The sequence below is a fragment of the Typopeltis vanoorti genome, chromosome 11 (genome assembly GCF_054136105.1).
Source record: "Typopeltis vanoorti isolate ZY-2024b chromosome 11, IOZ_Tvanoo_1.0, whole genome shotgun sequence".
In the NCBI taxonomy this organism is placed as follows: domain Eukaryota; kingdom Metazoa; phylum Arthropoda; class Arachnida; order Uropygi; family Thelyphonidae; genus Typopeltis; species Typopeltis vanoorti.
Window position 1 is genome coordinate 15707622 of NC_143559.1, and position 13298 is coordinate 15720919.

The following is a 13298-nucleotide window of genomic DNA, read 5'->3' on the forward strand; positions in this document are numbered from 1 at the left end:
AAATATAATGGCAGTCAAACTTACTAAACGAAATCTTGACAATAATACAGCACTAAATATTACATAAGAATGAAACTTCTGTATATGGATTTTGGAGTAAATTAAAAAAAAATATACACACACACACACACACATATATATATAAATATATATAAAAATGTGTAAATTAAAAAAATATTCTCTTGACTACATTTTAAATAATATTTTTCCCTGTTATTTTATATAACTCTGATCATCATCATCATCAGCAAAAACAACTATATAGGACAGTGAATTCTATGCATGTCTGTTCCTCAATAATTCAAAACAAACAAGGCAAGGATTTTTAAATAATAAACATTAACAAGTAAAGAAATGTATATATTCACACATAACAGTAAATATCAAAATTCCTGTGCATTTTTTAGACTAAAGCATCAAGAACATTTTACTTAACTATAATATATGAGTAATTCACAAAGTTAACATACATTTTATAAAATGATCATTTCAGAAAAATTGCAAAACAAATAAGAAAAAAGCTATCATTAATCAAATAAAAATATTTTCAGATTACTAAAGACACTTTATTAAGGCATAAATTTAGTTGCATAAATTTATGAATTGTTGAGGAAGCCATGTGTAAGAAATATTTCAATACCAAAACTGTATAATCTTTGCCTGACTCTTGTATCAACCACAAGGAAATGCTTTGTTATGATAAATGAATATGGTCAATGGAAAATGTCAATGAAATATGCTGTAGAAAAATTAGATGAGATGATTTTTTTTTTTGTTTTTTGTGTGAGTGTGTGTGTGAACATATATATATATATATATATATATATAATTACAGTCAATTTAATTAAGTATCACCCATGTGCTCTTCTATACCATCACTTTCGGTAACAAGGGCTCTTTCCAAGATAACTCTTCCTTCTTTGTATCTCTGATTCTCTTCTGTTGCAAATTCATAGATCCATCCAAGTTTAGTATCACAGTTTTTGCAAGATACATCTCTTACCATGTGTCTTCCTGTTAACATGACACGATCTTGTACTTCACTTACAGGAGGGGGAGGAAAAAAAGAAACCTTTAATATAACTTGAACTATAGCATTACACATACAAAAATATAAGAAATATTAATGGAAAGTCATATTCACTAAAACACACACACACATTATTTTTTAAAAAAAGAAGTCCTAACCAGGAGTTCATGCATGTTGCTTATTAATATAGTAAGCAAGGTAACTTTTTTTTTCAGCTTCCCATTTTGTTTTGCAGAATATTTTCACTGCCAATGGTCTGTTGGAAATCAAGAAAAAAAAAAAAAAAAAAAAAAAAATATATATATATATATATATATATATATATATATATATACACACACACTAGGGGTGCTATGCCCCCCCCTGGCACCTACAGTGCCCAACCCCCATATTCCGGACTGGTAGGCCAGTTCTCCTTGAATTCTGATGACTCGAAAGGGGTTCTGCCCCCCCCCCCCCCCCCTGGTGCCTTGGGTATACCATGAGTGTAGAATCTTCAAAAGGGGGATCTGCTGCTGGCACCCAATCCCCCCGAGTTCCGGACTGGTAGGCAGGTTCTCCTTCAATTCTGATGACTCGACACTCAGGGTAGTCCCTGAGTTTCAAAAAACTTGACATAAAAAAGCTTATCGTTTTAAATATATAGGGGATATATTTTTATTTTTTAAAAAATTGAATGACTAGAAACTGTGAAAAATGAAAACAAAGTTTATTAGCATGACTAGTTTCAGCTTGTATCAGCCTTCTTCAGGTGCACATTAAAAAAGAATAACTAGTAAAACATACAAGAAATATTGTAAACATCATGGAAAGTTAGCGTATATACACCCTCTGTCCAAAAAGAAACCGAACTTTTCGAAAATAAAAGAAACTAGTGGCGCCAACTGTTGTATCTTTTTTTTTTTTTTTGAAAGCAGCAACCTTCATTAGTGTTGTGTCAACTGTTTATGACATTTGTTTCATTAGAAGCTGAGTTATAGTGCCAAGAGTGACAGTGTGTTTTGACGAACACGCTGTCACTCTTGATATTCATGCCGCTCGACGAATTCTCATTATCAATCGCTTCAAAACTTTGAGATAAAACTCACCATTGACTGTTTGGCCAGGCGGAACGAATTGTTTGTTGATAATGCCCTTGGAATCATAGAAACAAATCATCACTGTCTTTACTTTTGACTTCTCCGAGCAACTTTTTTTCAGATACTCCTCTTCTGGTGGTCTCCACTCAGCACTCTGTTTCGTGCCTCATACTCAAAACACCACGTTTCGTCACCAATAATGATTGTTTCAAGGAAATTTGAATCCTTATGAGTGGGCAGTGTTCAATTCGATACAATTTTTGGTCATCAGTCAACTTGCAGGAACAAATCGCGAATTCAATTTATGAACGCTCAAACTCTCGGTCAAAATGTTGTGCACAGTTGATTTTGGAATTCCCAATTCATCTTCAATCTCACAGATGATTTCGGGTTTTCTTTGATGAAATCACGCACTTTTTTGGATATTAACTTCACTCAGTCCAGTTTTTGTAAGGCTCGGCTTTTCGTCGTCCTCAAGCATCTCATGGCCACTTTGAAATCACTTAAACCACTCGTAAACTTGAATACGAGATAAGCATTCATCACCATATGCTTTTTGAAGCATTTGATGCGTTTCGGTAAAACCTTTACCAAGTTTAACACAAAACTCAATCGCAGCTCTCTGTCAATGGCGAATTCTCCATGCTTGCTGCACAAGCTCATTAATTGAGAAGGAAGTACTATTTATTTATTAATAAATGCATGCATTTATAAGCTTTCCATTTAGGCTTTTATTTTTGTAGACAGCTTGCACAGCAATAATTGAGCTTTGCATTGTGTATCGAAGGCCGATTCTTGCTCGTCTAGTCAAAGTTACCTTGGCTTGCTCGGTTGTAGGAGCTTACAGGTCCACGCAGTGGCACTGTGATTTCATGCGTGTGCAAGCCATTTCGCGCATCTCACTCTGTTGCTTAAACCACAGGCCATACGTAGTCAACATAGCTCTAGCCAGTGAGCTTCAGCCAGCCTTTACAAGTGCGTGCTGCTTGGGAAAATTAAGTTACAATCAACTTTTTATGACGATGTTATTGACCAGTTCATAAAGAAGAACCGTAGGGTAGATTTTTTTTTTTAAACTAGTAAAATTTATTTGTAAGCTTCCTATAATAGTACAAAATGTTGAACAATTATATGTGTAACCTAAGAGCAACAGTTCATCCAGGTTACAGTATGCATGAAGTTACAAAAATTTATATTCGTTTTCATTATATATATATATATATATATATATATATATATGTGTGTGTAGATTCATATAATATACATATTACATATTATTATAATATAATTACATAATAAAGTTGCAGGAGACATGCTAATATGTACAGAGAAAGTTGCATAACATTTAATTAGGAACAAAATAAAGTAGTTAAATAGAATTAAAATTTTTATGATCTTTGAATACAAATAGGCTAAAAAGCAATAATTTATACAATTATTTTGAACAGAGATTCCTCATTTCTGTTGGAAAATAAATAATCTTTGATTAGAGTTTTGTATTTGTTTGGGTTAGTTTCATTTCTTATTGTTAAAGGTAGTGTGCTGAATACTTTTGGCGCTAAATAAGTATAATTTTGTGTATTGCTTCCTTATTTGCTTTTGGAACTATATATTTTAGTCCCTTATGTCTAAAGGAAAGCATCTTGTTTTATATTTACGTATTCGTTGTCGTTTTTTATGAATAATTGACTTAACAATTGACATTTATGTCTTTAGCAGTGAAGCAGGATGCTTTTCATATTCCCCGCTATCTGTTGCAGTTACAGTGAGGGTAAAATTTATGAGCAGTTTGCTCGACCTGATTGGGCATGGAGATTATGCATTGCTATAGGAGGTTACAATAGCTTTTGGTTTTCTATGTTTGAATATGTCCGTTGCCTCATATGATGCAACTTACTGAACCAAATCGTTAGGGTGTATAGATGTCTTTAGGAAGAACTTAGATGCTAAAGATTGTAGGAAAGAGAAAATATAGGGAATATTTGTATCTCTATGAAGTTGATTGTTTCTAACATACCATGGGACATTCAGAATCATTCTCAAGCATTTCTTCTGTACTCGTTGCATTTTGATAATGTCAGTATTACAGGTGTGGCTCCAGGCTGGAGAGGCGTAGGTGATGATAGGATGAATCATCATCTGGTATAGCTGCAATTTGATTCTGCTACTTAGCTTGCTATTTCTATTAACTAGCGGATAGATCTGAGCGATGGCATTAGATGCCTTTGTGCACTCAGACCTAATGTGTTGGTTGAAAGTTAGCTTTTTTTTGTCGAGAATTACACCCAGGTATTTTGTTTCTGTCTGCCAGGGAATTTTAGTATTGAATAGTAATACATTTCCTGCAGGAGAAATTGGCCCCTTTGAGAAAAGAATGGCTGAGCTTTTTTTGGGGGTTGACTTCCAATCTCCATTTGGAGAACCAACCCTCCAGCTTTAGAAGGTTTTCTTGAAGCTTTCTGGTAATGAAATGGGATCGGAGAGATCTAGTTAGTATTGCTGTATCGTCCGCATACAGGGCCAAGATGGAAGACATCGGATTGTGCGGGATGTCCAACATGTATATAGAAAACAGCAATTGGAGCTAGTAGGGTCCCTGCCACACTCCAGCAAAGATATGGCGCTGGGATGAGGTAGAACCATTGATTTTGACTTGTATTGATTTATTCTGAAGATATGAATGGATTAGATGAACCATTTTTAGTAAGATACAGGCTAGAAGGATTTGTCATAGACCAAAGTTAGATCTTCTCACCAAGAGGATATTTAATACTAAATGCACTCTGGATTTTTTATTTAGTAAAAAAAAAACCAAGTTATCTCAAAAAATTGAACAATCTCTAGATAGTGACAGTTAGAATCTTCTTAAAGTGAGAAGTGAATCTCAAGCCGCCAGAATTCAAAATGACAATAAACCGAAACTTATTAGAAAATTCGAAAGCCCTTAAACAAATAAGGAGAAATTCAATTCTTCGAAACCACAACCTCCATCCCGACAAAGTTATTAACAAATCAAGTTATAACCTTTCCAATGCAGAGAAAGGCATAAATTGTGTTTTATCTCCTAGATCTATTCCTAAAGAATTATTACTTACAAAGATCGAAAAAGTTACCTACATTCTTCCTACCTGTGAGGCAAACCTATTCCGCATTGAATCCATTTTCATCATCTATAACGCCAAACCCCTACAGACAATATCTCTTCATCGGAAAGACAGTTAAGAAGTTTAAGTTAAGAAGTTACAAAACAACAAAAATATAATTATTCTTCCTGCGGATAAAGGCAACACCACAGTTGTTCTTAACATTGATAAATTGCCATTCATCAATGTTAAGAACATTGATGAATGTTCTTAACATTGTTCTTAACCGGACCAACAATCTCCTAAGAACTACCTCTGAACAACCTAGAAATATATGCCTTTCTCTTCGTTCTCTCCATCTGCTTATTCCACGATTATATGAACTACCTAAAATTCATAAGGAAAATACCCCACTTTGACCTATCGTAGAAGGAACTGATTCTCCAATATATAACCTTTCAAAATATCAGGCTAAATCTCTCAAATGTTTTTTCGATAAATCATCGTCTTTTATTAAAAACTCTGCAGATTTTATTTATTATTATTAAGGAAGATGAAATCATGGACAGTTTTAATATAGTCTCCTTATTTATAAATGTTCCTACGGATGAAGTTCTTGTACTACTCAAAGATAAATCATGTAAAAAAATCATGGCCTTACTTACTCATTGCATCCACTCAGGATACTTTTGATATTTATCATATGCCCAACGCACGGCTCTCCTGAAACTACGTAAAGAAAAAAGTATCGTCATCACCAGAGCGGATAAGGGTAATGGCACAGTCGTTCTTAATACCAGTGAATACAATCGTAAAATGAACATTATCCTCCTCGATCGCGCTACCTACATCCCGCTAGAACACGACCCCACAAAAACACAAGTTAAGAAACTAAAAATCTTACTCAAAAAAGTATCTTCCTGGCCCCCTGACGTCACGAAAAAACTTAAACCTTTCCGCTCCCGTCCCCCCCGAATATACGGTTTACCAAAAATCCACAAACCCAATTCCCCACTCAGGCCTATAGTAGATGCCACCAATGCACCTTGCTATAGACTATCTAAACAGCTGGCCAACTCTCTGATCTCCCTCACCGGAAGGTCCCCTTCCTATATAAAAAACTCGACCCACTTTAAAGCCCTCACAGAAAATTTAACCTTGAATAAGACAGACATATTGGTAAGCTTTGATATCTCCTCTTTGTTTACCAATATTCCCTTAATTGACACCTTATCTCTCTTAGAAAACGTTTTTCCCTCTGACATCTTAGATCTCTTTTCCTTTGCCATTAACTCTGGGTATTTCTCTTGGAACAACAAAATCTACAAGCAGATAGAGGGAACTGCCATGGGTCCCCCCCTTGCCAATTTCTATATGGAAGATTTCGAAAAACGAGCCATAGACTCAGCCCCACTCAAACCTTCTATCTGGGTAAGATATGTAGATGATGTGTTCTCTATTTGGCCTCATGGCCCAGACACGTTAGACTCCTTCCTCAGTCATCTCAATAGTCTACATCCAAGAATCCAGTTCACTATGGAAAAGGAAAAGAACAATTGTTTACCCTTCCTAGACACCTTAGTCACACGCCTGCCTAATGATACACTTACCTTCACCGTATACAGAAAACCCACACACACAGGCAGATATATTCACAAACTCTCCCACCACCACCCCTCTCAACAATATGGCATTATTAAAACTCTTACCAAGAGAGCCCACAATCTTTGTTCCAGTGGAACCGCCCTCACTACTGAGCTTAACCACATACACAGCACTTTCCTCTCCAATGGCTACAGCGATCACAGTATCAAAAAAATAATCAACTCCTCCCCCATTCCCCATCCTTCTTGTCAACAAGAATTTAAAAATGCCATCACCATACCCTACATCCGTGGCACATCCTAAAAAATAGCCAAGATACTAAAAAAGTACAACCTACACACAGCATATAAGCCCCACTGCAAACTTGCTACCCTTATCCGTTCTACGAAAGATCAGCTCCCTCCTCTCTCTCTGCCTGGAGTTTACAAAGTACCCTGTTCCTGTAAGCTGGCGTACTTTGGACAGACAGGCAGATCAGCATCCATCCGTCTAGAGGAACACAAGTCTTACATCTTCAAGCACAACTATGGCCATTCAGGCTTGGCTGACCATGTTTTGGACACCACCCACAGGGTATCATGGAAGAAAACCACCACAGCAAATTCAAGAAAGATAGACTTTTCTTAGAAGCAGCAGCAGCTCTCAAAAACCAACCAAATCTCAATAAATACGGTTGCATTAAGCTTCCGAAGATTTGGGAAACACTCATCACCAGAGTTCCCACCTTACATTCCAGGCCACCTACTACTGCCCTTAGAGGGCGCTCTACCTAGATAGGACTTTAGTGTCACCCACGTGGTTGGGCTTAGTACTGTTTGTTATTTGCATATATGTTACATTAATTGTTTTTGTAATCCCCGTAGATGTCCTAGTGACTAGGACGAAATATAGGAAGTATTAAATTCTATTTTAATTCTTTTTGAGTGTTGTAAAAAATCCATTAAGCCTCCAACATGATGTCCTCACAGCACTTAAGCCTCTACACACGTATGTTACTTATGTGTGATGATGATAAGTAAGAGAAACTAACATCAAGAAATCAGCTATGGCCTAAGCCTTGCTTCATTAATCATAAATTACCCATATAGCAGGTAATTTCTTGGCATCTTTAATTTATGGTATTATTATTATGTGACACCTCCAAGGAGTCCAAAGACTTACGAAGGGAGGACACTACTCTACAGCTCTCTGTCTCATTCACTTAATCTGCCAACTACAGCGAACCACAACTGCCATAATCATCTACGGCAATGCCATCTACTGCCTGCCACCAATACTAGTATTTTTGTCTGTAAATTGCGTGTTTACTTAAGGCTGATTTGGCTATTATAACCAAGTAAAAAATGATGAAACTTCAATAAAGGTCTAAACCAGTCGATGTAGTAGCCCTTCCCATAATGCATGGCATTACACATGTCCATAAGGATATATGTGTTGCATTATGGTATACTAAGACAACTGATGTGAGGTCATAACCTTCTATAAACAAGTAGCCCAATCACGAGTGACTTCACATGCAGACTTTCTTTGCTTACACTTGGATAAAGGATGAAATCAAGAATATAATTTCTTGGCATCTTTAATTTATAGTATAACCAAGTGAAAAAACTTTCAGCTTTCATGAATGTTCAGTGCTTTTGCTTCCTGCAGACCAATGGACAGAGAGGAAGTGCCAGCCTGGTTGGCTGAGCGGTTAGCATATCTGCTCTCCAGTCAAAAGGCTGCAGGTTCCAATCCTACCATGGGCATGGATGTTTGTGATTGTCTGTGAAAATACTAGTGGTGGTAGTGGAGGATAGATGTCATTGGTGTAGATGATGATGGTAGTTGCAATTCACTGTAGTTGATGGACTGAGTGGTGGAGACAGAGAGTTGTAGAGTAGGTGTCCTCCCTCGATGAGTCTTTGGACCCCCTGGAGGTGTAACATAATAATAACATATACATATATATATAAGAAAACAGTTTTGGCAATTCTTAATAAATAAAATTTATGCATTTTATTTATGTATTGTCAAACATTTTGAAGATGGGACTCACGAACCATCTCATTTACCATATAACAGAGCAACTTGGCTCACATTCATTTAATGGACTTTATCTCCATGAGTTATTATTATATGCATATCTCTGCATATATTTCCCAATTCATATTCAAATAAACTATGATGACTATACAAATCATCAACAGGAGCTAAAGATTAAGATCTAAGAAAGATATGAGCAAGCCTAGAAAATGGATTTGAAAAATCCATTTTCAAATCTTCAAAGAACAAAGTGGCAAGAAATTTTGTCTAAATGTCTAAATCTTAACATAGCAGACACCAAATTGAAAACTGACAAAGTTTTACCCAGAAATTAAAGAATAGTGATTTTCTGATTAATCCAGAAATATAATTATAGCAATTTAAATCACAAACACAATGGCTAAGCACTTCAGATATATAAATAAGTGTGCTAAATAGATCCATTTCGAAATGGATCTACTTAGCACACAATGGCAAAACTAGCATGATGATATAAAAATACAACAAACGAACATCTCCTTAACAAAATCAGAAATTGATGATTTGGATAGAATGGATGCCAATAAATCTAGCTAGATGATTATATGTTGAAAGTTTTTTTTTCCCACTTGGTTAGACTATAATAAATTTAGTTTAATCCTTTATCCAAGTGCAAGCAAACAAAGTTTGTGCCTTAAGTATCTTCAGGACTGAGGCAACTCGTGGTAAAGATGGAACGAGTTCTCATCACTCCTTGTCTTAGTATCTCCCATAATGAGCACATCTCCTTGAGGAGATGTATAATGCTTTGCATTAAGGGAAGGGCCACTACCGGTTTCAACCTTTATTGAGGTCTCGTCAGTGGGAGCCAGACCCAGAGGTGGTGATACTAAGGTGGAAGCAATGAAGAAGTCATATTTACCTATACGAGTTGCCAAAAGGTGTCTCACCTTACTATTAAATTACTCTGGATTTAGAGAAAGATGTTGGAAGTTTTTTTCCCACTTGGTTAGACTATAATAAATTTAGTTTAATCCTTTATCCAAGTGTAAGCAAACAAAGTTTGCACCTGAAGTATCTTAAGGACTGAGGCAACTCGTGGTAAAGGTGGACCAAGCTCTCATCACTTGTTGCCTTAGTATATTCCATAATGCAAAGCACATCTTCCTGCGGACATGTATAATGCTATGCATTAAGGAAAGGGCCACTACCAAGGCCGGTTTTGACATTTATTGAGGTCTCGTCAGTGGGAGTCCGACCCAGAGGTGGTGATACTAAGGAGGAAGCAATGGAGAAATCATATTTACCTTTAAGAGTTGCCAAAAGGTGTCTCATTAAATTACTCTGGATTTAGAGAAAGATGCTGGAAGTTTTTTTTCCACCTCTGGGGCTGGCTCCCACTGACGAGACCTTAATAAAGGTTGAAACCGGTCTGGATAGTGACCCTTCCCTTAATGCATAGCATTATACGTGTCTGCAATGAGATGTGCTTTGCATTATTAGAGATAATAAGACAAGGAGTGATGAGAGCTTCGTCCACCTTTACCACACGTTGACTCATTCCTGAAGATACTTCAGGCACAAACTTTGTTTGCTTACACTTGGATAAAGAATTAAACTAAATTTATTATAGTCTAACCAAGTGGGGAAAAAACTTCCATCTTTCTCTAAATCCAGAGTAATTTAATAATAAGGTGAGACACCTTTTGACAACTTGTATAGGTAAATATGACTTCCATTGCTTCCACCTTAGTATCACCACCTCTGGGTCTGGCTCCCACTGATGAGACCTGAATAAAGGTCGAAACCAGTTGGAAGCTTGGGTGATGAATGGCAATACTGTAGCCTATGAAGTTAACTGAGGCATGGCTGTTGCTGTTACCCCTCAGATGACATATGAGTGGCTCTGCTCGGTGATGGGGTGAGTCTGCCACAGGGTAGAGCCAATGCTGAGAGTTCTTCTCAGTGGCAGGGTGAGCTGTTACTGAGGGAAACAACACTGACTTTTTGGAGTTTTACCTGTACTCGAACATTCAATAAAGGTCGAAACCAGTCTGGGTAGTGGCCCTTCTCTTGCATGGCATTATACAGGTCTGCAAGGAGATGCGCTTTGCATCGTGGGAGATACTAAGACAAGGAGTGATGAGAGCTTGGTCTACCTTTACCATGAATTGCCTTAATCCTGAAGATACTTCAGGTGCAAACTGTGTTTGCTTACACTTGGATAAATGATTAAACTAAATTTATTACCAATGATTATAATTATTATTCTGAACCCCCAACAAGAGCAGTTATTGAGAGAAAGCATATACTCCTTTTTGTTTTTTTTTTGATTTCGCAAAGTCATTCAATACTTAAATATCAACTTGTCACATGATAAGTTGATATAGTTATTAGACTAACCAATCTTTTTTTGGGTCATTGCTGTTCATAAATAATTTTAATCATTTTAAGCTTGGAAAAACTTCTTTTCACACTTGCTATGCTAACAATAGCATAGCAAAGGTGCCTACCACAATATGGCTTAACGAGTGCCCTTATTAATCTGTGCAATGAGGCAGGCTGCCTCTATGCCATGCCCTGTCGACGATACTGAATACAGCTAAATATGAGATCCAGAGATGGATTTGAGATTTGAGATCCAGAGATGGGAGGCTGCATACTCTATCAGTAGATCTCTACTAAGCAGTTAAAGTGCTTAGTAGAGATCTCTTAGTAGATCTCTAAGCAATTAACTTGGTATAATTGTTGATAAAAATTTGAAGTTTAGGGCACATATTGCAAAGTTGCTGAAAGCAATCCAGAGGACTGCTGCAATACTAAGATGGACTTAGACCAGTAGAGATAAAAGAGTGGTGATTCCATTGTACAAATTCACAATCAGGCCACATCTGGACTATTTAGCCCAGATCTGGTCACTATGATCTGAAGAGGATATATTAACTATGGACAGGGTACACAGGCATATAACAAAAACAATATCAGGAACAATGTTAGTTATGAGAACATTCCTGAGGGCATGCAAACTACAGAGTTTGGTGGATAGAAGATGAAGTGACATGACTGAGACATTTAAACTGTTGACGTCGGTGTAGTTACACTTTTTGGACATCCTTCAAGTGGATCATCTTAAAGGCTGGTACATCCACATTTAAACTTGGCAGCCCATTCTTAACTGTTAAAAACGAAGAAGAAGAGTGCCCATAAACTTTTATGAATTCCTTTTGGTGTTAAACCTTCTTTTACAAAGAATTTTATAACCACACAATACTCAATTTTATCCATCTCAAGGGATACTGACAACACTTTTGCTTCAGACAGCTGTATAAAGCAAACTACTTGATAGAATGACTTACAATTTCACATGGATGCTTATGACAGATGTACCAACTTAGAAAAAAAAAAATCGTTCCGATAGTGTTGCCATCTAAGGCCGAGGCCGAGAACTTTTCAGACCAACCTCATAAGATGCTAGTCAGTTGGCCTTATTTTTAGGTGAGGTAACTACAGTGTCATTGGGATGTGAGAGATGGAAACCTGGGCAGGTAGAAGTTACGGCCAATAGTCTTTGCAAGGAACAGAAGGTGCAACTGCCATTTGGGCAGGAGGCAAGTTTGCAGTATTTAGTCCTTTCAAAGTATCGCTTGGACTTGAAGTTCTTTTGCAACTGCTGTAAGCTGTAAAGTGGGCAGTTGGAGTTTTGGTCTTGAGTCAGTTGTTGTTAGCCAAGGTTTTTTCTTTTAGAGCATTCAGGGCCGTCGCCAGATTAGATTGCACCTGAGGCAAACAATTAAATATCACCCCTGATGGATTATAAGACAAAAATATAATAAAATCTCCAATTCCTATTTTTATTACAAGAGAAACATTAATGCAAAATGATTACTTAATAATATTATTAAATGCTCTATAAGGATATCGCACAATAAAACTGTTTATAAGCTCTTCTAAATTTAAATTATAACCCATGTCCCCATTTATCGATATAGTTGCTTGAACAAAATCTTTCTTGAGTCATTGCTGTTCGCAAATAATTTTTAATCAGTTTAAACTTAGAAAAACTTCTTTCTGCACTTGCTATGCTCACAGGAATTCTTAGGGTAGCAACACTGCCTATCACAATATGGCTGAACGAGTGCCCTTATTAAGCCGTGCCATGAGGCAGGCTGCCTCTATGCTACACCCTGTCAACAGTACTGAGAGCATTGGCACACTTTTTTGAGAACCAAGGTGTGGATGGTGGCTGAGAATTTGAGATGGAATAAGAGATGAAAGCCTTCATTCCTGTGAAGATGATTTCTGTTATTCAGTCTGAGCAGGTGTTTTGATCAGAAGTAGTAATAGTCAGATCATGTAGTAGAAAAGAAGTAGTAGTCAGATCATGGAAAGGAGGAATGAAGTCATGGATGTTCTCCCAGTTGGCACCCTTGTAGTGCCAAAGGACATGAGACTGTGAACTGGTGGGTAAAGGTGGTTATGTGGCAAAAGAGACTTGTA

The 13298-nt window shown here is 36.9% G+C and overlaps 1 protein-coding gene across 1 annotated transcript in view; it reads right to left on the bottom strand.

Moving 5' to 3' along the window:
• Positions 1 to 844: 844 nt before the first annotated feature.
• Ype (yippee zinc finger protein) overlaps positions 845 to 13298 on the bottom strand; it is a 66526-nt gene continuing 54072 nt past the window's right edge. The window contains exon 3 of the mRNA XM_090400767.1: positions 845 to 1043. Coding sequence (XP_090256893.1) covers positions 845 to 1043 — 199 coding nt within the window. The remainder of the gene's footprint in view (positions 1044 to 13298) is intronic.